General features: G+C 43.2%; 1 protein-coding gene across 3 annotated transcripts in view; it reads right to left on the minus strand.

Annotated features, from left to right (window-relative positions):
• Positions 1–27,812, minus strand: part of usp28 (ubiquitin specific peptidase 28) — an 85,719-nt gene that overhangs the window by 14,879 nt on the left and 43,028 nt on the right. Inside the window, exons 8-20 of one of the 3 annotated variants that reach the window (XM_060847058.1) lie at positions 25,090–25,160; positions 24,253–24,329; positions 23,233–23,381; positions 22,069–22,196; positions 19,759–19,854; positions 17,672–17,845; positions 15,298–15,512; positions 14,807–14,877; positions 13,336–13,564; positions 11,471–11,671; positions 8,907–9,046; positions 4,718–4,972; positions 1,611–1,706 (exon numbers count right to left, since the gene is read on the minus strand). In XM_060847058.1, coding sequence (XP_060703041.1) covers positions 1,611–1,706; positions 4,718–4,972; positions 8,907–9,046; positions 11,471–11,671; positions 13,336–13,564; positions 14,807–14,877; positions 15,298–15,512; positions 17,672–17,845; positions 19,759–19,854; positions 22,069–22,196; positions 23,233–23,381; positions 24,253–24,329; positions 25,090–25,160 — 1,902 coding nt within the window. The remainder of the gene's footprint in view (positions 1–1,610; positions 1,707–4,717; positions 4,973–8,906; positions 9,047–11,470; positions 11,672–13,335; positions 13,565–14,806; positions 14,878–15,297; positions 15,513–17,671; positions 17,846–19,758; positions 19,855–22,068; positions 22,197–23,232; positions 23,382–24,252; positions 24,330–25,089; positions 25,161–27,812) is intronic. The other 2 variants (XM_060847059.1, XM_060847060.1) reach the window with 2 other exon arrangements.

Consider the following 27,812-nt stretch of genomic DNA (forward strand, 5'->3'; position numbering starts at 1 on the left):
AACCTGTTAACTTTACTGTATGCAGTGTAAAATCGAGCCGTATTGGTCAGGAATGTAGAAATCAAAATAAAGTACAGATATTGGAATTGTGAAAATAATGAGCTTCCTCAAAATATCTTTTTAGTTATTGATAATCTGCTGTGTGGTTTCAATCATTTCTATTCTTGTTCCGGGGTTTCAGCTAAACTCTGCTTCCTGTATCCCAGCTCCAACCATGTCTGCTGACTTATACTGGCCACTGGTCAGGTCAAACTTCGATTTAAAAATAGTTTTCCTTGCTTTCAAATTCCTTCATAGTCTCAACCACTCTCTTTCTCTAAGCTCTGTCACGTCTACAAACTTCAGGATATTTATGCTGACTTCTTGAGCATATCTAATATTAATTAATCAACTGAGAGAAGCTGTGCCATCAGATGTCTGCACTCCCCTCCCCTCACTCCACCCCGACACAACCCAGAATGCTTCACTTCCCTCTCCTGTTAAGATCTTCTTTAAACCCTCCACTTCAGCCAAACCTTTGGTCACTTCTCCTACTGAGACTTGATTAGGTTAGATTCCTTTACAGTGTGAAAACAGGCCCTCCGGCCCAACAAGTCCACACCGACCCTCCAAAGAGTAACCCACCCCCCTCTGACTAATGCTCCTAACAACAATGGACAATTTAGCACGGCCAATTCACCTGACCTACACACCTTTGTGACTGTGGGAGGAAACCGGAGCACCTGGAGGAAACCCACACAGACACTTGGTTAGGTCACGCTCTTATGAAGCCATTTGGAACTATGAAAGTGCAACGTCTCACTGAATAACTTGTTAAATTCACTGTTGATCATAACTCTGTTGGTCAGCAAAGTGGGATTAAAGAGAAATAGGAGATACAAATGTGAGGAACCTGAAATCAAAATAAAATTCTACGTTATCGCTTTAATGTCTCTAAGTCGCTGATAGCGTGTTGTGTATTTTTAGCCATTTCTATCCTTGTTCCTAGGGGTTCAGGTCAAGCCTTAGGCCCTTGCTTCTGTGCATTTTTAAAGTGTGCAACTACACTCTGAGTGGCAAAAGGTACATCACTGGCACCAGGAAGAGGAAAAGGAATCAGCAAGCTTTCCACCCGATTGTCCCAGCTTCCCAGGGGCAGGCTGGAAAATGAGGCTGACATGATAACCAAGATCAGCACAAAATTATTGCATGTTAGAAGAGGTTTGACAGGCCAAATGGCCTATTCTCCTTCCTATGTTCCTACAAGTACTAGTTATCAGGTCAGTGCTGATACCAGACAAGTAACCTTCAAAAGAGCACGATATAAATACCTTAAGCGAGATACATTTTTAGGGCTACAGGGAAAGAGAAGAGGGACTCAATCTAATTGAGTTTAATCCAACATAAAGAGTTGGCACAAGGCACAATGCGATGAATGGCCCCCTTCTGCAGTGTAAGATAGAGTTAGAAATGGTGTTCCAACATGAGGAGCTTGCAAAGGGAGTAGGATATCAGAAGATATTAAATCCACAGGAAATGTACACAACCCAGGCAGAAATTCAGCACAACACGCTTCCAAAAACTGCATGCACAGCAAAGCGCAAGACTAGCAAAGCACTTAATAGAAATACCTTTATTAGCCCTGCCTCAGCACCATCCCGATCATAGACTTCTCTGGACTTGGCAATAGCCAGAATGATGCCTTGCATAGCCGGACTTAACATTTCCTGCCACAAGAGGGCAGAAGGAGGAAAAACATCAAGAACAGACAGACAAAATGAGAAAGGTCATCAAACCAAAGACACATGAAAGGTACAAGCTGTACATAAACTGCAAAACCTTACTGAATTACAAAAACAGCCAATGGGTCTCGCGCCAAAAATCTGTGCTGTTTGAATAGGATTATGGTTTTCAAACTGGAGACTTGTGATAGGGTTGGGAGAATTTGTAATTCCTAGGGGATTGAGAATCGGATGAAAGATGGAATATCTGTACAGAGGCTGGGTCCCGTCACTAAGTCACCCTTTATTTACTAGGGCCCAGTTCACTGGCTGTGACCGGCCAGCCAGCTCAGAGTCAATTCTCGACGGCAGAGATTCTGAGCTCCTGATTACGGGGTTTTTAAGGAAATCAAAAAGGGAGTGCACATGCCCACATCCAATGCTCCATCAATGACCATCACATGGTCCACGGACTCCACAGCACCACAAAACAAGCAGCTGGGCTGAGAGTCCATGAACCACCGCAATCTGCAGTTGCAGGGGACTGCCATGTGCAGCACCCTCCACCCCAGATCCCCGAGAGAAAGAGGGAGAACTCCTGCATAGAGAGCCCTCCGCTGGGGATTCCCTACCACCCGTTGGCAAATGGGCACACCAAGGCGTGTCCGGGCGGTGGATGAGGGAGAAAAGGTGGACGGTGTGCAGCAGCAGTTTGTACAAGGACCGCCGTGATATGTCCCTGAAGGGGAAATTCCTGAATACATTTGGTCAGCCAAGGCTTTCTTGATCGGTTCAAAGTTAAAAATCACACAACACCAGGTTATAGTCCAACAGGTTTAATTGGAAGCACACTAGCTTTCGGAGCGACGCTCCTTCATCGGGTGGTTGTGGAGAACACAATTGTATGGCACAGAATTTATAGCAAAAGTTTACAGTGCTCCGAAAGCTAGTGTGCTTCCAATTAAACCTGTTGGACTATAACCTGGTGTTGCGTGATTTTTAACTTTGTACACCCCAGTCCAACACCGGCATCTCCAAATCTTGATTGGTTCAAGTTAACAACCCCAATCAAAAACCTTGCAGTTCCCGAGGTCAACCTGGTCCCAATCACTACAAAAGTTCTTCAGGATGAGGAAGGTGCTGACTTGGAAAGTAGGGTCGTAGTTGACAAAGAGAAAGGACGACAATGAATTGAGATCTACAGCCAGCTACTTCTCAATTATTTCAAGGCTACACAAACTATCCCTGGATCCATGTTCTACAAACATTTTCCCTATTTACATTTGCAATTAGTAATTTTATACATTCCGGGATTGTTGCTTGATTAACACATTTCTGCCTCTTCCAATCAAAACTTTTGCCATTATTTACAGAGTGTTCTGGGGATGTACCAATATTTTTGAGGTGGTCCCCTGGGCATTAGCAGAAACAGTGATGGATGAAGAACTCCAAAGTATGTTTCCAAGGGCATGCACATCTATTTTAAAAAGAAAAAGGTACAATAGTACACGGAAAGGGAGGGTGCGTGGGGGGGAATGGGGTTAAACGGATGGTTCTCACAAGTGATGATATGAAGATTAACAGCAGCACAGTGTACACTGTGTACATTCCTGAAGAAGGGCTTATGCCCGAAATGTCGAATCTCCTGTTCCTTGGATGCTGCCTGACCTGCTGCGCTTTTCCAGCAACACATTTTCAGCTCTGACTATGGAAGCATACCAAGGAAACTGGGCTTTTGTTTGCAGAACGTGGAGATTTTTTGATTCAATACCCATTCCCGAGGAGGGATTGAGTTAGGAATTGGACAGTTGGCAAACCTAAACTAGTCGCAACACTTTACAAAAGATGACTCTAGAGCAGCAATATAATAGTTTTTTTTAATAAGTCATTCATGGGAAGTGGTTATCATCAGCATTCCATATAACTTCCTTTCCGGCTGTGTAGGCCTCCAAGGTCTGTGCCTGGCAGTGACGAAATTCCCGTGATTGCCACGCCAACGCCAATCACCTTGCAGCGGCTGCATGAATGTGCAGCTTAGAGAGAACTTTGGTTGTCGCTGGTTCAGCCAGCACGTATTGTCCATCTCTCACTGCCCTTGCGCTGTTTTCTTGAACAGCTGCCACATGATGTTGGTAGAACTCTGTCAAGGAGGGTGTTCCAGGATTTTCACCCGGCAGCAGTGAAGGAAAACGGTGTTATATTTCGAAGTCAGGATAGAGTGTGACTTTGAAGGGAAGTGGTGGCATTCCCATCTGCTGCCCTTGTCTTTCGAGATGGTGGAGTTGGTAGTTTGAAAAGTGAAGGAATCTGAGTGAGTTGCTGCAGTGCACCTTGTAAACGGTATATACTGCTGCTAACCTGTAGTGGTGAAGGGAGTGGATGTTGAAGGTGGTGGCAGGGGTGCTGATCAAACAGACTGCCTTATCCAAGACATTGTCAAACCCCTTGGGGACTTGGAGCTGCACTCATCCAGCTTAGGAGGATGTCATAAACCTAGGAGTGAGAGGCATGTGGAGAGACACAGGCAGTGGGACAATCTGTTTACTTATTACACCTTGCACCAAAGTAAATAGAAAATTATTAAAACAAAAAACAAATGGAACCTCAGAGATCTTTTTCAACATTTGCAGTAACCCTAAAAAACATTAGTTTAGCTTTAACAACACACATTTGGCACTTTTATATTTTAAGGGCTCCACATTTGCATCATCAACTGTAGAAATAGTCTGAACCGAGCTGAGATTTTGAGTAAGGGGCTCCAAACACACATTGGAGGAGTACGCAGTGAGAATACCTGACTGACTGAACCTTACTCTGGTTTCAGTCAGAGCTGATTGACACAGCACAGGGTGAGCACAGGGGCAAAAATACATCATGTTCAAACTGGTGTAACATTAAGCAGATATTTTCTTTTCCAGATTTTAACCTACACCCCTTCAGAAAGGGACCATAGATATACTACACTGAGTGCAGAGAATGGTTAACGCTGCTTATAAGGTCTCCTATGGAGTTGGTACCTCCTCATTGTAGCCATCGGCATCATGTCGAACCATAACTTTTCCAACATTAGGGATCTCCACCTCGGAGATCTGGGTACCAGTGCTTTCAGGCTGTTCTTGTTCTCTGGTTGGCTCTTGTTTTGGTTCGGGTTCGGGTTCGAGTTCAGGTTCAGCCTCAGCTTCAGCCTCAGGCTCAGGCTCGGGGTCAGGCTTGGACTCGGGCTCCAGTTCTGTCTTCTCTCCTGTTTCTTTGGTTTCCTGCTCTGTATTTGACTGGCTTGGACAGAATTGGAAGAGCAGAAAGGAAAGCATACAGGGAGGGAAATGGGGAAAAAAGCAAGGGAAAAGAAATGATGATAGAAGCAGGTAGTCATTTGATTGACAGGTAAGGCAAGATAGAATGCACTTGTTAATATTTCTGCTCACATCCAAGCAAACCTTGAGCAGCAGAAAAGGCAACGTTTCTGTATATTACTGCAGTAGTCATGTTTCTGTACAATAGCGCAGTGGTCACGTTACAGGACAGTGATCGACAAGTTTGGACCAGTGTCTCCAAAGAATCCTACCCATTTGTACTAATTGAAATGAAGTTCACAATGAAATAATGGTGGCTAGAAAGTTTGTAAGAACCAACAAAGTTAACAAACATTTAGAAAAGGAAATCTGCTGTCCTCAAGGAAGGGTAACTTGCACGTCACTCCTGACCCACAATACGGCTGACTCTTATCCCCTGCCCTTGGAAATGGCTGGACAGACCACTCAAATAAACCAAAAACTATAACACACACAAACTTCACATGGTTAAAAGTAGTAGAACCCTGAAGAAGGGCTAATGCCCAAAACATCGACTCTCCTGTTCCTTGGATGCTGCCTGACCTGCTGTACTTTTCCAGCACTGCACTCTGGACTCTGATCTCCAGCATCTGCAGTCCTCACTTTCTCCTCCTTAAAGGTAATGGAACACCAACATTTCTCCAAGGAAATTAAGAGTGGGCAGTAAATGGTGGATTTAACCAATTAAACAAAACAAAAATGAGCAATGTTTGTGGTTGTCAGATAGGGTCGAGGTTATACCCGAATATAAAAACAAAGTGATGCTGAAACTCAGCACGTCCAACAGTATCTGTGGAGAGAAAAAGGGAGTTAACATTTTGAGTCCAGTATCACTCTTCTTCCAGACATTACTTCTGTTCTGAAGAAGGGGAATTGGATTTGCAACATTAACTCTGTCTCATTCTCCATCGTTACTGCCAGACTTGCTGAGTTTTTCCTGCACTGGTTTCATTATATAACACAAGAAGAACGTTTGAGGTCTCGATTGAGTTTAGAAGGATGTGAGGAGATCTAATTGAAACAAACACAATACTGAATGGCCTGGACAGTGTAAGTGTCGGGATGATGTTGCTATTGGTAGGAGAGAGTAGGACCTGAGGGCACAGCCTTAGAGTAAAGGGAAGACCTTTTAGAATGGAGATAAGGAGAAACTTCTTCAGCCAGAGAGTGGGGAATCTATGGAATTCATTGTCACAGAAGGTTGGGGAGGCCAGGTCATTGAGTATATTTAAGACTGAGAGATAGGTTCTTGAGTATCTTGAGGATCAAGGGTTACAGGGAGAAAGTGGGAGAACAGGGTTGAGAAACATATCAGCCATGATTGAATGGCGGAGTAGACTCGATGGGCTGAATGGCCTAATTTCTACTCCAATGACTTATGGTCTTGTAAGTATACACAAGTATTTTGAAATCCAAACACAATGCAACTGCTTAAAGAATACAAGTTAATCAAACAATATCAGGTCCACAGGAACTGCAGTATTTTGCCTTTATTAGAGGCAAATATGTTGGTTCCACTGTGTCATTCACTCAGGAATAGTAGATGCAAAGACAGGGTAGGGATGGCTAATGGGACTTTTGTTCAAGGTAACAATTCTGAAAGGGTGAATGTTGAAGATGACATTAAGTTCCACCCAATCTGGTGGTGTCAAAGGATTTGTGTGTTGCGGGGGGGGAATGGTAGAGTTATCTAAGGATTGTGTAGACTATCCACAGGTCTCCCAATGGCCTGGGAACAAAGTCTATCAATTAATGTAACTTGTATATCATTGCTATCATTACAATAAACAGCATCTTCACCATGTACACTCAGTACTTCACTAGCTATGTGTCAATATAATGTGCTAGGACTTGATTGGCACCTGTGTAATCCCTGGTCCGCATCACTCAATCTCCATCGGGGTACAAGGACAGGCTTCTGCTCCACTCCAAGCAGTGTTGTGTGAACTTGAAAGTCTGCCTCAACTGCCAGACCCTCTTATCTGAAGGGCAGCATCTCTGACCAGGCAGACCTTTTGTTTTGTCGTACTGCAGCTGATGAAATTACTTCAAAACACAGTCACATTCTTTCATGGGGCGGTGATGGCCAAGTGACATCAATCCAGAGACCCAGGTTTATGTTCTGGGGATCCGGGTTTGAATCCCACCTTGACAAGTGGTGGACATTGAATTTAATAAAAATCTATAATTAAAAATCTAATGATGACCATGAAACCATTGTCAATTGTCCGGAAACACCCATCTGGCTCACTAATCCCTAGAGGGTAGGAAACTGCCTTCCATATCTGGTCCATGTGACAACAAAATGGCTGACTCTTAACTGTCCTCAGAGAACAAGAGGTGGCCAATAAGTGCTGGCCCTGCCGACTATTCCCACATCCCATGAATGAATATTGAAGAGAAGGTTACAGCAGAGATGGTTGTAAAACTGTATCACAGCCATTTTGCACAAAGCAAGATCCCACACACAGCTATGGGATAAATGGGAAGTTAATCCATTTCTAGTTTTGGGAAGAATGTCAGTGAGGAGACTGGGACAAGTTGTCCAACAGAATTTTGCTGCCCACCTTTACCAAATCTTCAACATAAAGTCTTCGCCAAAAGGAATGAGGGATCAGATCATTACGACACACCATGATCATTCCCTTCATGAAGTCAATTTTTTTTAAAAGGTAAAATCACCATATTATCAAAATGAGAATGAAAGGTGGGTGCTGAGACGTACACTAAAATTTCCACACATGATCTGCATGACAAGTGAAGAGATGGTTGATACTGCAAGAGCATAAAGAATTCTACAAGAACGTGTCATCCAAAAATAAAACGCTAAAATGTCAGTATTTCAACTTTTTGATCAGAGTTGGAAAGATAAGGAAATCTCTTCCGGGGGAAAGAGGGGCCAACTGAGGAGTGGCTGGACTATCGACAGGGGGTTAGTTAGGTCAGTTGGCTGGATAGCTGGTTTGCGACGTAGTGTGACACCAACAGCATGGCTTCAATTCCCACACGGTGGCAGAGATTACCATGAAAGTCCTACTTCCTCAGTCTCGTCTGCGATCGCCTACTGCATTAAACTCACCACCAGTTTACACCAGACATCGAGATTAGGGTGCCCATGAACATGGGTCAATGAAAGTCAGTACAATTTGTACAAAAAGCGATCAAAAAGGTCAAAAACATACTTTAGAAAGAGGACTGGAAATAATAAGGGAACCTGATCTGATTGAAGGGACTACCATAAGGAATAAGAACAGTTGGCCATTTGGCCCCTTGAGCCGGCTCCACCTTTTAATAGGATCATGGTTGATCCAGCATTCCTCATGTCCCCTTTCCTGTTCTTTCCCCATTCCCATACAGTTAGATTTAGGAAAATCTTAACGGGACTCCAAGGCTTAAATTAAACAGAGGGTTTACACAAAATAGGGACACATCCCCTGAAATTTAAAAGCTTGAGAGGAGGATTTGATCAAATGTTTCACGATGTTGCAGGGTACAGATGGGTTGACAAAGAGAAGCTCCTGACTGGGGGCAGAGGAAGTACCAAATAACAGCCAATCACTTCATGAGTTGAATTCGAACAATATTCTATTCAAGAAAGGTGGTAGCGATTTGGAACTCAACTGGCAATTCATGCGGTCTCAAACATTCATTTTAAATCCGAGTTTGACACATTTTTTGCTAACCAACAGTAGAATATCGAGCTAGCTAATACAACAACTTCAGTTCATGGGGAGGCAGGCTCATGGGGAATAACAGCACTGATCTGTCATGATGCTCATGTTAAACCTGTTTAAACTAGACTGTTTTTTCTTTCTCTTTGAAACCTTTAAGGCAGGCCAGATGGCAAAGGAAACAGCAGCTCAGTCTCTCTCACCTCCTTCAAAGCAGCTTCTGCTCCGGCATTCTCATAGGAGGTAGCAGCTTTCTCAATTGCCTGGGCGGTCTGCTCCTTCACCAAAATGGCATGCTTGGCTGAAGCAGAGCATGTATTCTGTTGACATGCCACAGTCTGTTCTATGGGGCACAGAACAAAATCAAAATTGACAGAATTACCATTTTTTATATCAAGGAAGGCTACAATTTCAGATACTTCATAGTCTCCAGATTACAGATATATAAAACAAAACATCAAGTGTTGGATTGTAGACTATAATTAACAAATGCAAAAGCAATTTAATATGCATATAAACAAAACATTAACACACCCCTCCTTTCCAGAAGGATTAACATCCTTTATAAAGCTGACCTTATTGGAAAGTTGTAAGATGCACAAAACCTCAGCATCTTACATTCTAACAGCAATTAGTTTTGATCTGTGCTCTTCGTCAGTAACCTCCCCAGCCTTATAACCTTCCAAGATTTCTGCATATTGTCAGTTCTGGCCACTTTCATGTCACTGATTTTCCTGAGATAGAGGTGAAGAGGTCAAGGAAAGGAATACCAGGAGGAAGTCCCTACATAACCATCAGTGGTGGATGAAAACAGGTAGTGCTGAAGAGGCCAGAGCACGGAGCATAGATATCTCAGAGGGTGTTAGACAGGAAGGGAATATAGCAACACAGGCAAGGAAATGGAGAGATTTGAAAACAAGAGTGATAGTTTTACAATCAAGACAAAACTCAACTGCGAACCGATGTCGGTCAGGAAATATGAGGCAATGAGTTGTCATAGTAGAGTCCAGAGACAACAAAAGCAAGAACAAAGTGGCAGATGAGCTGAAGCAGTAGCACATGGTCTGAGCAATACCACAGCTATGTGGTCAGAAGCTCATCTTCCAGTCAAGTATGACACCAAAGGGTCTGATGGGGAAATTACCCAATTATCTTGATTCTGGCAGGTAATAATAGCAACAAACGTAGGGGAGTGTTAACGTCTGTTGAAAGTTTATATTTTTATAAATGATCTTTCAGTTTCCAAGTGCTCTCACTTAAATCTATTTGCTCTTTAGTGATTCCCCTGACAGTGGAAACACTTTCTCATTATGTACAGATTGATCGGCTATAACTCCCATTTCACTAATGTGAACTCATTATAACATGATTGACAAATTGGCAACATTGTTTCTACAGCACGAATTTTTAAAGCGTGTATTAGTTATAATACAATTCTGGCCCCATTAATTTAAATGGTGCTGTTATTACCTGATATGGGGTTGCACGAGAATGGAACCACCACGTTAGAGCAGAACTGACTGTATCCCTTCAATACACCATCTAATTTGAATCAACTCTACTAAGCCTGAAGAGAACAAACCAAGCTCTACAGAAGTGCATCTATTTATCGCTGGTATCATTCTCGTAGTTCAAGATGGCGGTGGCGGAAGGGTGGGTGGTAACTGGGATCTGTGCTCACACGCTCCCGCGCACCTGGTCAGCACATTCTTTTTTGTTTTGTTTCTTCATTTCTCTTTTGCACTAACGTTAACCTTTTCTTCTTTTCTGCGGATGTGATGGAGGGAGGACCTGCAGTGTGGTGTTTCTGAGTGTCCAGTCCTTGTGACTATAGTGGCCGCAGCTTTACTGAAGGTTTTACCGTCGGTGGGTGTGGTCCGTTCCTCCTGCCAATGATTTAGCGGTGGCCATAGCAGTGGTGGCATGGTGGTTCCAGTTCACTCTTTGTGACGATGGCAATAATATGGCAGCTTTGGGCAGTGACTGAAATGGTGATGGCTTCAGCATCGGTGACTTGGCAGGTCTGGTCTATCTCTCCTGGTTATGGCAGTGAAGCAATGGCTTCGGTGTTGGCTTCAGCGGTAACAACATGATGGGTCGGGTCTGGAAATCCTAGCATTGGCGGCCTCAGAGCCAGTTTCAGCTGAATCATCTCGTAGACACTCCATAAACCCCAGTGCCATGGAGGGAATAAAACGTGAAATTCATCCTAACTTTGTCTCAATTTAAAAAAAATAATTTCTATAATTAAAATGGTGCTGAATTTTTATCTTATTTATTCATAAGATGAGGGAATTGCAGGCCAGGCAACATTTACTGTCCCATCCCTAATTACCCAGAGGGCATTGCTGTGGGTCTGGAGTCACGTCTAGCTGAAACCAGGTACAGATGGCAGTTTCCTTTTCTAAAGGGCATTAGTATACCGGAAAGGTTTTTAACAACAATTGACAATGGATTCATGGTCATCATGAGATTCTTAATTCCAGATTTTTATTGAATTCACATTCCATCATCTGGCATGGCAAGATTCAAACCTGTGTCCCCAGAACAGTACCTGGATGGCTGGTTTAACAGTCTAGCCAACACTCCCCTAAATTGCGGTGACTTACAAACATCATACTGTATTTTCATAAATGCAAGTGACAAAAAAAATTGCTATTCCATTCTATTCTAAATCCCACATAAATTCTCCCAAGGCCTTGACATCCAACTCTGTTCATGTCCTGTGAGACTGTTTGCCTGGACTTCCCAATAAAAAGACAATCACCTTCTGTAAACGTGACCGCAGGCTCCTGTACTTCTGCTGCGGGAACAAGCTCCTTTTGTGGAATCTTTCGGACCTGCTCCTCATTCCACTCCTCAAGTTCCTGCATAAAGTGCTGATTGTCTTCACAAACGTACTGCCTGAGTTCAGGGGGAAGGGTGTGGATGGCTTCTAAAATCTGTCCAGTTTCAATATCAGTCCCCTCTGTGATTTGGATAAAACAAATTGTTAGGACAAGTTTTAAAAGTAAAAGGAAACAACTGTATTTGGCCAAACCAGGCGTCAGCCATTGAGCACTCAGATGTGGAGAAATTCTTCACACAGACACTGAACTCTTACTTCCCAGAAACCTGGCAAGGCTCAGTGTCGATATAAAGCTGAGATTGAAAGATTTTTCAAATTTAAGGGAATCATTGCATGTGGGAAATAAAGAAGTGGAGGTGATGTATAAGGTCAACCATGATTTTATTGAACGATGCAGCAGGCCAGAGGGGCTGAATGGCCTATTCCTGCTCCCTGTTCTGACGTTCTTACAAACAGGAAATCCTATTGAATGCAATCCCTGGAAAATACGCTTCACAGGGACGTCCTTTCAAAGGATAGTGGTTTGCGTCGACATTTTGGACGGTGGCTCAGCGGTTAGCACTGCCACCTCATAGTGGCAGGGACCCGGGTTCAATTCCACCCTCAGACCACTGTAAATGTGGAGTTTGCACATTCTCCCCGTGTCTGTGTGGGTTTCCTCCGGGTGCTCCAGTTTCCTCCCACAGTCCGAAGATGTGCAGGTCAGGTGGTTTGGCCATGCTAAATTGCCCATAGTATATGGGGATGTGTAGGTTAGATGCATTATTCAGCAGTAAATGTAAAGTAATAGGGTAGGGGAATGAGTCTGGGTGGGCTACTCTTCGGAGGGTTGGTGTGGACTCGTTGGGTTGAAGAGCCTGTTTCCACACTGTAGGGATTCTATGATTAAAGTCAACTGTGAAGTTACTGAGAATAGGAAGTGGCACCTGAAAACAATCATGCCAACACGTTGAAGCCCAATGACTGCGTTTTGATGATTTTGATAGAGGGAGGAATGTTGGCGGGGGTCGAGAAAACCACTCTGCTCTTTGTCAAAGCATGTAATCAATCATTTAATGACCCCCACATACAGGTGTATAGTCTACACAACCTTAATTTCTCAGACAGTAGAGCACAGTACCAGAGTATTCAAGATATCCAGTGGAAGTTGATTCAAAGAGTCTATTGGCTGACAATCATCTGTCACCAGAACTTACATTTATGTAGTGCCTTTAATGTTGGAAACATCCCAAGATGCTTTTTGCAACATTATTCATTGAAATTTGGCATTGAGTGTCATAAGGAGATGTTAGGACAGGTATTTAAAACTTTATAGGGAAGATGTGGAGAAATTGTTTCCCCTTCTGGTAGAGTTTAAAACGATAGGGCAAATCTCAGCATAAGGATTATCCATTTAAGACAGGAGAAAAAAATCCTCTTCGTTTGTATCACATAGTCAACCTGTGGAATTATTTACAGCACAGGGCTTTCAGGGTGGGTCATTAAGTATGTTCAAGGCTGAGATAGACAGATTTTTAATTGGGAAGGCAATCAGCATGGAGACAGACCCTTCGGTCCAACTTGTCAATGTTGACCAGATTTCCCAAGTTGATCTCGAGTCAAGATAAGGGTCTGGACAGCTGATTGAATGGAGGTTTCGAAAACAATTTTGTGAATTTTAAAACTGAGGTGCTACAGGGCTGGACAATAAATTACTATTCTAGATCAGCAACTTCCAACAGTGGCAATGACCTGTTACCTGCATAAGCCAGATTAGCCAGATAGGGGAAAGGCTTATCTTTTACCTGCAATGAGCTGTGGTATGTTATCATTGATGTACATTAGACAGTATGCGCTGGCATTGCGTGACCCTCCATACGAATCGCGCTGCAGTTCCTCCCATGATGATTCTGCGACAGAGACATCATTGTACTTGAGCCACATGTTCTGGCTGTGGTCAAAGGTGTAGGCCCAATAATGGCCAGCTGAAGCCTGACCTTCATGTACAAGCACTGCATGAAGCCGATAAGGAACCTGGTGGGCAAACAAAGGAATGTCACATCACTCTAAAAGGTAAAGGGCCCAGAACCCTAGCTGCAGAGAAAAAGGTAATACTATAGAAATCAGACACCCCAGCGTAAAATGCTTGCTCAACCATTTTGATGATTAGTACCATAGCTTAAAACTGACCCCAAAATCTTTTCCCAAACTAGCACTTATGGAGTACAGGTCACCAATGTTACTGTTAGAATGTTACAATGGACTGCAACTTTTAGGCTGTCTGGTGCACTCAGACATGCCTGACTATCATTCAATTGAATGCATTGATGTGAAGACTGGCATCATTCATGTCGGTACCATCAGAAGGAAGCCAAAAAGCATCATGGTCATTGGCATATCTAGCTAATGATGGCTGGACAAATGCTTCAAACCTTATTCTTGCCATTCATGCTGGGTTCTCACATCACCCAGGATTGGAATCCACATGGAACCTCCTCCTTCTATTAGTTCCTTAACTCTTCATTTGTGGGAGACAGTAGAATGAAGGCAAGGTTGCTGGATTGATAACCCAGAGGTTCAGACTAATGAGTTGGGGTCATGGGTTCAAAACCCACCACATCAGATGGTTGAATTTAAACTCAATTAATAATCTGGAATATGAAATCTAGTCTCAGTAAGCAGGACCATAAAACTATCACTGATGTCCTTTAGGGAGAGAAACTTGCTGTTCTGACCCAGTCTGGCCTTTATGTGACTCCGAAATGTGATCAATGCTTGACTGCCCCTCAATTGTCCTGTCATGCCATTCAGGTTAAGGGCAATTAGAGATGGGAAACAATTGCTTGCCACTGATACACTCATCACATAAAAGAATAAATTAGAAACACCTACACCGCAGAGCTTCCAAGGTCAATATTTCTTTCCCAAGTTGTGGCACCTAGAACTGTTCACAGTATTGTACCCCTCATATTTTCGTTCTCCAAGCATAAAGGCCAGCCAGGGTTTTGCCCTCTGCATTGTTTACGGCTGTTTGCAAGTGAACCTGACAGCAATGGGAACTAACATTTCTCCAGCGGAGGTTAGGTAATTTCAGGACAATGAAGGGATTTGAACCTTCAATGCAGTGTCAAGCTTGGGTGAGACATTTTAACATCACACTATTGTTGTACACACCAGATCAAAAACAGGAGTTCTATCCGTGTTTTGGTCAGCGTCTAATTTTTTTACCTGAGACTCAGAGCTACCTGAGCAGCAAGTTGCAAATTTGGTCATTACCTGACACATTGAGCTGTCCATGTACATCTGATCGATCGACTGCGTGATCTGCGTGATGCTGTCCTTTAGATCTTCAATTTTTTGTTTTTATAAAGAACAAACAAATGATAAGGGTAGTTAGGTGGAGTTGAATGACAACTTTAAAAGCACAGATACCCGGTTTGGATGAAATATTAACTGTGGTTAGCATCTTTGGAGAGAAACAATCAATTCAGTATTTGTTTCATGTTCTGTTTCAATTTGAGATTTCCAGTATTCCCCTTTTTTATTAAATATATTCCGCCATGCCAATTCATTATTCCCTGCAGGTGCAGTCACAAAGAAATTACTGCAACAAAATAAAAAAGAAGTGCTGCAGAAACTCAGCAGCATCTGTAGAGAAGAAAAAACAGAGTTAACATTTTGAGTTAAATATGATGTTTCTCCATACCAAATAAAACTTTCAAGACTTCTACCCAACAAGTTGACCTCTCGGCGCTAGTTTTGTTTACCTGCAATGTCCTGTTCAACCTCTGCCCTCCAGCGCTGAAGGCAGTTCTCAAAAAACATGAGCTCCTCAGCTGTGATGTGTCGAGGTGCTGGATGGGCTGGCATTTCCATGGGGGGCCTGCTTTGGGTGAAGGGCTTGTGCACAGCCGCATGCTGTGCTTGGGGTGTGTTCAGCGGAGGTGTCTCAGGCATCTTGGCAATTGGCAATTCTGAGGAGCTGGAGAGACAACGAACCACAGTCAGAAGCGGGTACGTGGAATCAGCTCAACATTACAGAATTCAATTGCTGATGGGCACAGGAAAAAGAAGGTAAAGTCAACATATGCTCTCAGACCGTAAGGCTGCTCTCTCCTCAGAGAAGGATGATTGGTGGCATTTAACTGGAGAACTGCCTTCATGGTGACCTCAGGTGGGGGAATTGAACCCATGCTGTTGGCATCACTCTGCATTGCAAACCAACCATCTACCAACTGGGTTGACAGCTACAACACTCAAGAACATAGAACATAGAACAATACAGTGCAGGACAGGCCCTTCAGCCCTCAGCGTTGCGCTAACCTGTCAACTATTCTCAGCTCGTTCCCCTACACTGTCCCATCATCATCCATGTGCTTATCCAAGGATTGTTTAAATCTCCCCTAATGTGGCTGAGTTAACTACATTGGCAGGCAGGGCATTCTACACTCTTACCACTCTCTTGAGCAAAGACACCTTTCAGGAGAAAGTCAATAGCCACTTCTACCACCACCAGCGCATTGTTCCTGCAGTGGGTACTACCTACTGGAAGCAGTGCAGCAACCCAGCCAGATTACTTTGACATTCCAAACTCATGACCTCCACCACCCAGAAGGATAAAAGCAAAAGGGCTTGGAAATTAATATCAAATCACCAGTTCGCCATCTGATCATCCTGACTTGGACAAATTTCAGCTATTTATCTATCATCATTGGATCCAAACCTAACAGTGCTGGTCCTTTACTACGTGGAGTGCATTTGTTTAAGAAATTAGCTCCCCATCACTATCTGTGGTAACTTGAGTCATACAATATGGATGCAAGCCCTTCAGTCCAACCAGTCCATGCCAACCATGTTCACAAACTAAACTAATCCCACCTGCCTGCGCTTGGTCCATATCCCTCCAAACTTATCATATTCATGTACTTATCCAAATGTCTTTTAAACATTGTAAGAGTACCCACAACCACCAGTTCCTCAGGAAGTTCATTCCACAAATATTAACCTTATCTATACCCCTCATGATTTTGTAAACCTCTATAAGGTCACCACTCAACCTCCAACACTCCAGCAAAAGACGTGCAAGCCAACCCAGCATCTCTTTATAACTCAAACCCTCCATTTTCAATGCCTGAAGCCTGAGAATGAGTTTTACAAAGTCAGTTTTCAGCTTCTTTCCAAATGTGTTTCCCTCGCTCTCTGTGCCCCATATAATCATGTCATACAGTCATAGGGTCGTAGAGATGTACAGCATGGAAACAGACCTTTCAGTCCAACTCGTCCATGCCGACCAGAAATCCCAACCCAATCTAGTCCCACCTGCCAGCACTTGCCCCATATTCTTCCAAACCCTTCCTATTCATTTACCCACCCAGATGTCTTATAAATGTTGCAACCATACTAGCCTCCACCACTTCCTCTGCCAGCTCATTCCATACATGTACCACCCCCGTGTGAAAATGTTGGTCTCTTTTATATCTTTCCCCTCTCACCCTAAACCTATGTCCTCTAGTTCTGGACTCCCCCACCCCAGGGAAAAGACTTTGCTTATTTACCCTATCCATGCCCCTCATGATTTTATAAACCACTATATGGTCACCCCCCCCCAGTCTCCGACTCTCCAGGGAAAACAGCCCCAGCCGATTCAACCTCTCCCTATAGCTCAAATCCTCCAACCCTGGCAACATCCTCGTAAATCTTTTCTGAACCCTTTCAAGCTTCACAACATCTTTCCAATAGGAAGGAAACCAGAATTGCACACTATATTCCAAAAGTGGCCTAACCAATGTGACCTCCCAACTCCTGTAGTCAGTACTCTGACCAATAAAGGAAAGCATACCAAACGCCTTCTTCACTATCCTATCAACCTGCGACTCCACTTTCAAAAAGCTACGAATGTGCACTCCAAAGTCTCTTTGTTCAGCAACACTCCCCAGGACCTTACCATTAAATGTAGAAGTCCTGCTAAAATTTGCTTTCCCAAAGTTAAAACTGTACAGTGAACTTAGATTTGAAGATTGCAGACTGGGTATACCAAATAGAACTCTCAACATTTGGTCTTCTTTACACACTTTGTGCAGCATGACCGAAGGTTGCTTGATGCTAAACCCTCTGTGTGTATTCTTGTTGGGACCAGATTACCTGATTTGCATTGCCGATGCTGAATTGGTATTAGGCTGAGACCTTGGTTGTGGTGTGCCTACAACATCCTGTGTGGGGGACACAGATGATGGTTTGGTCTTGGTAAACTCCCAGACATATTGTAACATATCAGTTAAAGGGTAACGTTCTGGACCAGATCCATAATGCATATACCTAAAAACAAAAGGGGAAAAGCAAGAAAAACATCAATTCCTTATCACAATTCCTTATACTCCAAATGAAGTACATCCCACAATGCCTATCTTCATTTAACAAGGATACTGCCATAACTAGAGGGTCTGAGTTATAAATAAAGGTTGGGACTTCTCTCACTAGAGTGTAGAAGATTGAAAAGTGAGCTTATAGATATTTAGAAAATCATGAGGGATATAGATAAGGTTAATGACAAGTGTGTCTTCCCTAGTTGGGAGATTTCATGACGAGGGGGCATATTCTTAAAGTGAGAAGTGAGAGTTTTAAAAAAGACATTTTTTTACACACAAACTGGTTTGCATGGTGGAATGAACTTTGAGGATGTGGTGGATGTGACCACAGTTAACTCTTGGATAAGGACATGAATAAGATCCTTGGTAAATGTCTACAACAGTTATCATTATCCGACCACGTGTGGTTTTTTTTCCCCAAGATCTGGGAATAAAATTTGAAACTTAATGTGAAGGATGAGGGAAGGGAGTTAACACCCTGGCAGAAGAGTTGTTAGAGAGAATGGTAGATTATTGATTGTCAAGACTATTAAACGACATGGAACAAAAACAGGAAAGTAGCAGGAGGACAACAGAAGAATGGAGCGTACACGAGGTGCTGAATGGTTTACTCATGTTCTTGTGTATCCTCTGCCATGCTAACCTTAGCATCCCGGACAAGACATGCTGTTGTAACATAGTGGTCTCACAGAGAACCAAGTGAAAGGAACAACGGATTAGAACTTAATGCAAGCTAAGTAACCAGTCAACCAGAACAGGGATAGGCATGGCTTTTTAGAGGCGATGAAGGAAATTGATTAAAATGGAACTGGGGACAATGGACTTCAGTAATGTGGGCACACTGGAAAACACCAGGGCTGGTCTCCTTCTAGAAAAGTAAGAGGAGGTTTGATAATGGTACTCAAAATTGTGAAGGACCTTGTAAAAATAAACAAGGTGATGTTTTCACAAGCAAATGTAACCAGAGAAAATATATTCGAACTGAATTGAAAGAATCGGAAGTGAAATGAGGAAACAAGCTTTTTACAGACACAGCTCATTATGAAACAGAATGCACAGCTCTAAAGGTCAATTGAAACAGATTCAACAGCAACATTCAAAAATAGAATTAGGCAAGTACTTGAAGGGAAATGAAATGATAAAGAGCAGAGAACAGAATTATTTAGATAGCTCAACCAAAGTAGCAGAAGAAGCACAATGGGCTAACTGGCCTTCTTCTGGTGTTATTGCTCTTTGACCCCGTACCGCCTGTTTCTACCCTTATAGTCCCACAACCCCGCACCGCCCGTTTCTACCTCCTGCCTCCAACCTCATAGTCCCACAAGCCCGCACTGCCAGTTTCTACTTCCTGCCCAAAATTCACAAACCTGACTGCCCCGGCTGACCCATTGTCTCAGTCTGCTCCTGCCCCACCGAACTCATCTCTGTGTACCTCAATACGCTCTTGTCCCCCTTAGGCCAAGAACTCCCCACCTACATTCGGGACACCACCCAGACCCTCCACCTCTTCCATGATTTTTGCTTCCCTAGCCCCCAACGCCTTATCTTCATCTTGGACATCCAGTCCCTGTACACCTCCATCCCCCATCATGAAGGCCTCTTCCTTTCCCGCTGACCCAACCAGTACCCTTCCACTGACACCCTCCATTCCTGAAGAAGGGCTTACACCCGAAACGTCGATTCCCCTGCTCCTTTTCAGCTTTATGTATCATTCCCTGACAATACTAAATCATTTCACTTCAAACCATTACTGCTCTAAGTCTGAAGGTTCTCTCAATCCCGTCTTGAAAACGATGGGATGTTGATATGAAGTGGCGAACACAACTGCGTGACTCTGAGTGAATAGCAGACAGAAGTCAGTACCTCTCCAATCGCTGCTGCAGGACAGTTGACTGTTCCTTCAGCCTCTTCACTTCCTCCCTCCTACTGCGTGTGAGCTCCTTGTTCTTGTGTAGATACCTGTGCACACATAACACAAAGGTCTCAGTACACAACTAACCCCAGATTTTCAAAGTCAACAAGCTTAATCTTCACAAAGCGCAGAGCAGCCATCATCGCTATAGAGATGTACAGCACGGAAACAGACCCTTTGGTCCAACCCGTCCATGCCGACCAGACATCCTAACCTACTCTAGTCACTTTTGCCAGCACTTGGCCCATATCCCTCCAAACCTTCCCATTCATGTACCCAGGTATGTAATATTTTTCTGTAGCATGCATGCAATGTTGGCTTTTCACAATTTAAGGGTGCCCCAAAATTAATTACTAATTAAGGCCACTTTTGTGATGTAGTGAAACATAGTAGCCAATTCACACAGCAAGATCCCATTATTCAAGAAGGCAATTGCCATAATATAATTTTAAGAGTGAACAAGCTAACAGGCAAGTAACCAGGATATAGAATGATAGTGGAGATGATGACCTAGCAGAATTATCACTATTAATCCAGAGATCCAGATAATGTTCTGGGGACCTGGGTTTAAATCCCGTTATTGCAGATGATGGACACAGAATTGAACAGAAATCAAAAGTCTAATGAAGACCATGAAATCGTTGTCAATAGAAACAAATCCATCTGGTTCACTAATGTCCTGCAGGAGAAAAAAAACTGTTATCTTTACCTGGTCTGTCTGACATGCAACTCCTGACCCACAGCAATGTGGTTGATTCTTAACTGCCCTCTGGGCAATTAATGTAGGTGATAAATGCTCAAATAAATGGCTAGACCCAATGAATGAGTAAAGTAACATGTGACTAATAACTATTGTTGATCTCACTTGAGGTATGCAATGTGAACGAATGTAGCTGTACTTTCCTGTAACAGTTGTTGGATGAGTTCCTCTAACAAGTCAGCCAGCTGAGCAATCCTCTAGCAAATAAACTGAGCCTATACCTATTTCCCAGTGCTGCTGTGAGATGGGTTACATTAATGAGAGGAAACACAAAACCACAACAGTAATGACCAAATAATCCTTTTTAACTGATGCTGTTTGAGGGATAAAAATTAACCAGATAATTGGGAGAACGTCCCTGTTCTGATGTAAACAATCCCACAATATTGTATATGTCTATCAGAGTGTGCAGATCGGACCTCAATGTAATGCATCAAAAGATCTACAGTTTGGATTTGGAGCATCAGCCTGGATTACATGCTCTAATCTCCGATATGGGACTACAACTCAGGACCTTCTGGCTCAGATCTCATGTGAGAATAGTCAAAATCATTTAAAATCTTTTTGTTGGATTCAGAGTCCCATCCCCACTTTGAAGTGACACTCACCTTCAGTGTTATCAATAGCTCACCTGTGTCTCCTGTAGTACAAGCAATAGCAACAAGGGACAGAATTCTGCCTTGCATCTGCACATTTTTGAGCAGATATAGAAGTTGAGTTTAAAGTTAAAGCCCAAGAACAAATGCAAAATGGAGGAGCAAATTTGGATATTCCACTTTCTTTTCCTTCCTCCGCCTAGTGACACACAGGACAGTCAAAAAATGTGCTGATGGTGATTTCCAGAGCGAGATTTTCCAAGAACAGGTCACTGGCCTGATGTCAGAGGCTGTAGCTTGAGGGCCGTGACTGTACATGTTTGATCTCTCCCACTTCCACAGCCTTCCGCAGACTTCATCCGCAGGGCAGAAGTTGAACATCAATCAGTTTTGCCACTTTGTGAATGCACTTCCTATGACCAAACCCCAAACTGGGACTTTAATGCTATTAGTGCAGTTAGTGCACTGTTCAAACAAACTGAACTGCAGGAGGAAAGGATCACAGCAGTGAACTAGTCCATGGTTAGGCTTTACAAATGTCCAGCTTATTCCCAAACATCTGGACTAGCCAACCCTAAAGATTGCAATTAAATCTCCAACTGGATCTAAATAACCATCCTATCTTTTGCAAAGTTCCGTACATTCCAAACTTGACCACACTTCTGAAAGAAATTATTTCAGTGACCATTCATTAGTTTTAGCATATCCTGAAGTTGTGAATGGTGCTACATCAATTCAAATCCTCATTTCTTTATATTTATATATCTGTAAATCTACTAATATCATCAGGCAATTGACCCTACACAAAGTCCTCTCAATAAATATGCAAATTATCAAAAATTTGTTTAAAATTTCACCAATTCTCTACAACAACATATTCCCCACAGCTTACCAGACCACCTCACCTGTCCAGGTAAATGATGTGAGGAAATTCCAGTCTCTTGTGAATTTTTTCAGGTCTACCCAAAGACTGATTAAACTCAAATCTGGACAGTTCAAAAGTTAATACAGGAGGTAGTTTTGTAAACCAGTTCTGCAAAAGAAATGGGTTGAAGAAGCTTAATGCTAACTGAGACAGAAAGTACCTAAAGCAATACGCAGATTAATCTAGAAGTAAAAACAAAAGCTTATAATTAATAGGATATTTCATCACATCACGTAGAACCACAGAATCCCTACTGTGCAGAAGCAGGCCATTTGGCCCATCAAATCCACACCGAGCTTCTGAAGAGCATTCCACCCAGATCCCCCCTACTATCCCTGTATCCCTGAATTCCCCATGGCTAACCCACTTAGCCTGCACAACTCTGGACACTACAAATTAGCAATGGCCAATTCACCTAACCTGCACATCTTTGGACTGTGGGAGGAAACAGGAGTACCCAGAGGAAACCCCACACAGACACTGGGAGAGTGTACAAACTCCACACAGTCACCCAAGAGTGAAATGGAACCCGGGTCCCTGGCTCCACTGTTGCTGCTAAGCAAGCAATTCTGCAAACACAAACAGCAGGGCAATACCAACCAAATATTGGCTTAGAAATTCAGGCTCTTATCCCTGGAAGTTGGGTGAGTGGGTTGTAGTGGTGGGGGTGCATAGGAGCTGTAAAGGCATGTTACAATTAATCCCTGCTCATGCATGTTTCTTCAATGCACTTGAGTCAAAATGCTACCTAACAGCACTGTGGGTTTGCAGGCACTTAAAGGACTGCTGATGTACCGTCATCACAACCTTCTCATGGTCAATTAATAATGGAGCTACATCCAAAGGACAAATATTAGGCCCCATGGCTCAATTCCAAGATGACATGATTTCAGCATGATGACTGACTGAGGTGTTGCCATGTTCTGGGTTATGCCTTTGAGGAACCAGAGAATAAATCTTTGACAGGAGTTTGCAAAGCTGATTAGCACCTTTCTCTTTTTCTTTCAGTGAAGTCAAAGTGGAGTTACAGAGATTAGTCCAGTAAAATTTAGATAAATATGCATGAGAGGTTCTGGCCTTGTCTCCACCATACCACTGCCCTGCTCCCTCTACACCCCACCCCACGGGGCAAAAGACAACTCACCTCTTGACCAGATGTGACTGACTGATCCGAGTGCAGTGTCTCTATCTCCCCAACCACCATGGCCCCTTCCAGACACTGGTGGAGGTCGTCAAAACCATTAACTTGCAGAGGATACTGTCCGAATGTTTCAATGTTAGAGAACATTTTGCCTGTAAAAGTGACAGGAAATACAAAACTCTCAGCTTGCTTTATGTAATGCATTGTTTTACAACAGCATGACTCAACACAACATCAAGAAGAAATCAATTCACATTTCATCAGGATCACAGAGGGACGCAAAACAAAAGACCAAAGAGCTGTGGATGCTGGAAATCAGAAACAAAAACAGAAAATGCAGCAAAACTCAGCACGTTTCACAGCATCTGTAGTGAGAAGACAGAATTAACATTTTGGATCTCTTTTGTTCACATGAAACTCGTGCAAAGAATAAAGTTAAAAAAAATAAAGGAGTACTTATTGGAAACATAATCAGTCAACTTTGTTATATCTGATTGATTTGAATTTTGTGGGTTGGAAGCATGATGGCAAAATGGGTATGTTACCTGAGGAATGATTCAGAGATTCAAGTTCAAATACCATTGAAGTTGGGGAATTTAACCTGATAACATTAACATAATAACTGAATAAAAAACTCCTGTGAATAATTACTACATAATAAAACTACTCAATTGTCACACAAAAAAATAGGTTCACTAATGTCCTTCAGAGAAGGAAATGCATCATCCTGACTCAGTCTGGCCTACAGGTGACCTCAGACCTGTAATGCGGTAGCTCCTAATTACCACCTGGTAGGGTCCAGAAAGCCACTCAGTTGAACTCAAGGTGGTGATCTGGGCAGTTAGGAACAGGAATCAACACAGAGCTGATTAAAGTTCCATCAGCCCATTATGTTCGTTATCAGTCTCTCAGCAGGCACAGATCAAGTTGACAATCCATCCTCCTAATTCTATGCAACTTATAAATATATGACGGAAACAATAATCACAACGCTGTGTTGGCAAATCACAGTGAATTTCATACCGTCATGAATGCCTTCTGCCAAGAACGTTCCATAGAAGAGTTCCACCATTGGGTTTTGTGACTTTTTACTCGAATTTCTACAGGAAAACAATGGCAATGGACATTTTAAATTCCAGCTCTCAGCCTTCTTTAGTAGTTAATAGAGATAAAAGACAGAACAAACAACTCAAGTGCCATGTTAAAAATCACACAACACCAGGTTATGGTCCTACAGTTTTATTTGGAAGCACTAGCTGTTGGAGTGCTGCTCATTCATCAGGTGGTTGTTTAGGCATTGTGGTTGTACAACCACAACCACCTGATGAAGGAGCGAAACTCCGAAAGTTATTGCTCCCAATTAAACCTGTTGGACTATAACCTGGTATTGCGTGATTTTTAACTTTGTACACTCCAGTCCAATACTGGCATCTCCAACACAAGTGCCATGTAGTAGACTTGTTAGAAAAATTACAGCTGGTGGAATGAAAGAAACTGCATGGCTACAAAACTGACCAAGAGACAAACAGCGGTGAGTTGGGTTAAATAGCTGTTTGTCGGACTGAGCTAAGTTTACATTTGTGTTCCCTAGGACAATGGAGATTGGATTGTGGAACCTGACTTTAAAGGAGTTAGCACCCTGGAGTAGCTTACAGAAATAAAAATCATGGACCCAGTGGAAATTTGCACCATTTTTTTTCAATATCTTGAGGAAATTGCAAGTGGGAGCATGAAAATTATGTGACATTGTTGTACATTAGTTGTCAACTGATGCACAAGCTGACATCTACTCCAGGAAATCATACTCCTATGAAGTCCCTTCATATGGAATTGCCTTTCGAGTACAGATGATGAACTTACTTTGTATTTGCTGCCATTTGGAATGCATCCTCCAACCAGTCCAGGAGTTTGTGGGTAAATTCACTTACATCCTGGTTAACAAGACAAAGAAAATAACATAAGCTGCAACACAAGATTTGTTCAGATAAAAACAGTTCAGAATCTTGTATCATTGCTCCCCATTCTAAATACACCAAGTTTCAACCTAAATTTGAATCAAAGTTAGAACTGAAGGTTAATGACTCATCTGAAGGATGGTATCCTTGACAATGTAGCATTTGCTGAGTACTATGCAGAAGTGCTAGCTTAGGTTATGTGCTTTCAAACACTCCAACCCAATTTTTAAGGACATAGAAGAAAGTAACACCAATCAACTTGAGCTAACAAGGGTCTAGGAGATAAAGTCTTCGTACTAACATCCCAATATTCAGTATTAATATCCTGGCAAGAAGGTAACTCAGCTGAAAATGTGTTGCTGGAAAAGCGCAGCAGGTCAGGCAGCATCCAAGGAGCAGGAGAATTGACTTTTCAGGCATAAGCCCTTCTTCAGGAATGAGGAAAGTGTGTCCAGCAGGCTAAGATAAAAGGTAGGGAAGAGGGACTTGGGGGAGGGGCATTGGAAATGCGATAGGTGGAAGGAGGTCAAGGTGAGGGCGATAGGTCAGAGTGGGGTGGGGGCAGAGAGGTCAGGAAGAAGATTGTAGGTTAGGAAGGTGGGTGCTGAGTTCGAGGGTTGGGACTGAGACAAGGTGGGGGGAGGGAAAATGAGGAAACTGGAGAAACCTGAGTTCATCCCTTGTGGTTGGAGGGTTCCTAGGCGGAAGATGAGACGCTCTTCCTCCAGCCGTCGTGTTGGTATGGTCTGGCAATTGAGGAGTCAAGGACCTGCATATCCTTGGCGGAGTGGGAGAGGGAATTGAAGTGTTGAGCCACGGGGTGGTTGGGTTGGTTGGTCCGGGTGTCCCAGAGGTGTTTTCTGAAACGTTCCGCAAGTAGGCGGCCTGTCTCCCCAATATAGAGGAGGCCACATCGGGTGCAGCGGATGCAGTAAATGATGTGTGTGGAGGTGCAGGTGAATTTGCCTGGCGATGGAGGAATCCAAGGACCTGCATGTCCTTGGTGAAGCGAGAGGGGGAGTTGAAGTGTTGAGCCACGTATGGTGATGGAGGAGTCCACACATCATTTACTGCATCCGCTGCACCCGATATGGCCTCCTCTATATTGGGGAGACAGGCTGCCTACTTGCGGAACATTTCAGAGAACACCCCTGGGATGCCCAGACCAACCAACCCAACCACCCTGTGGCTCAACACTTCAACTCCCCATCCCACTCCACCAAGGACATGCAGGTCCTTGGACTCCTCTATCGCCAGACTATAGCAACACGAGGCTGGAGAAAGAGCGCCTCATCTTCCGCCTGGGAATCTTCCAACCACAAGGGATGAAATCAGATTTCTCCAGTTTCCTCATTTCCCCTCCCCCCACCTTGTCTCAGTCCCAACCCTCAAACTCAGCACCGCCTTCCTAACCTCTCCGCCCCCACCCCTACTCCGGCCCATCACCCTCACCTTAACCTCCATCCACCTATCGCATTTCCAACGCCCCTCCCCCAATTCCCTCCTCCCTGCCTTTTATCTTAGCCTGCTTGGCACACTTTCCTCATTCCTGATGAAGGGCTCATGCCCGAAACATCGATTCTCCTGCTCCTTGGATGCTGCCTGACCTGCTGCGCTTTTCCAGCAACACATTTTCAGCTCTGATCTCCACCATCTGCAGTCCTCACTTTCTCCAAGAAGGAAACTCAGGCTAAAATGCAAAAGGGATGCATGAAGAAATGGATAGTTCATCGAACAATGAGATACAATCACTAATGACGTAGCCCTTATACAATACTAAATCTATGTAAAACAAGAATAGAAAGTACTGAAGAAACCCTGCAGGTAAGGCAGCAGCTGTGGAGAGAAAATGGTGTCGATGTTTTGAGTCCTGCAACTCTTCTTCATAACTCAAAACGTTAATTCCATTTTCTCTCCACACATGCTGCCAGATCTGCAGGGTCTCTCCAGCATTTCTGAATTTTGTTCATGTCAGATCTCTAGCAGTTCTTTGTTTTATTTTAGTACGTTTTTGTTTCTGTTATGTGTTCTATCAGGGTGCAAAGGTCTAAATGTGTTAGTACTGAAAAGTATCTTAAGCAGGACCCACTATGATGTTATATGGTTTCATGGACAGAACAGCTTAGGAGGTCTAAGAAGCAAGACCTAACATCATCTTCATTGTCTGTGTAACGACATCAAAGAGCGTGGTGCTGGAAAATTGCAGGTCAGGCAGCATCTGAGGAGCAGGAGAATCAACATTTTGTACACAAGCCATTCAACACGTATCAACTTCTATCATATCAATATAACTTGTAGCTAGTACCTGTTCAATACAATAGACTCTTTTTGTTAGACGAACAAGTTTTTACTTTCTCTCCCACATGGGATCAACCAGGTCCTGTGGATCCCAATAGTTAGACAGGATGGTGGCAATAAACTTACCCAACGGAAAGATCCCAGCCACAAACCTCATTACATGGTGAAACATCTCATGGTGTTTCAGAGGTTTCTGCAATATCAAACTGGCCAAGCAAATACAAGAATCTTTCAAACTTCACTTAGGAAATCTTCCATAAGATAAAATTGATACAAAGTCCTGTCGTCTATTTTCAGTTATGAGGTACTTATCAGTCTAATTACAATGGA

Source organism: Hemiscyllium ocellatum, chromosome 29, assembly GCF_020745735.1.
Source record: "Hemiscyllium ocellatum isolate sHemOce1 chromosome 29, sHemOce1.pat.X.cur, whole genome shotgun sequence".
Classification (NCBI taxonomy): domain Eukaryota; kingdom Metazoa; phylum Chordata; class Chondrichthyes; order Orectolobiformes; family Hemiscylliidae; genus Hemiscyllium; species Hemiscyllium ocellatum.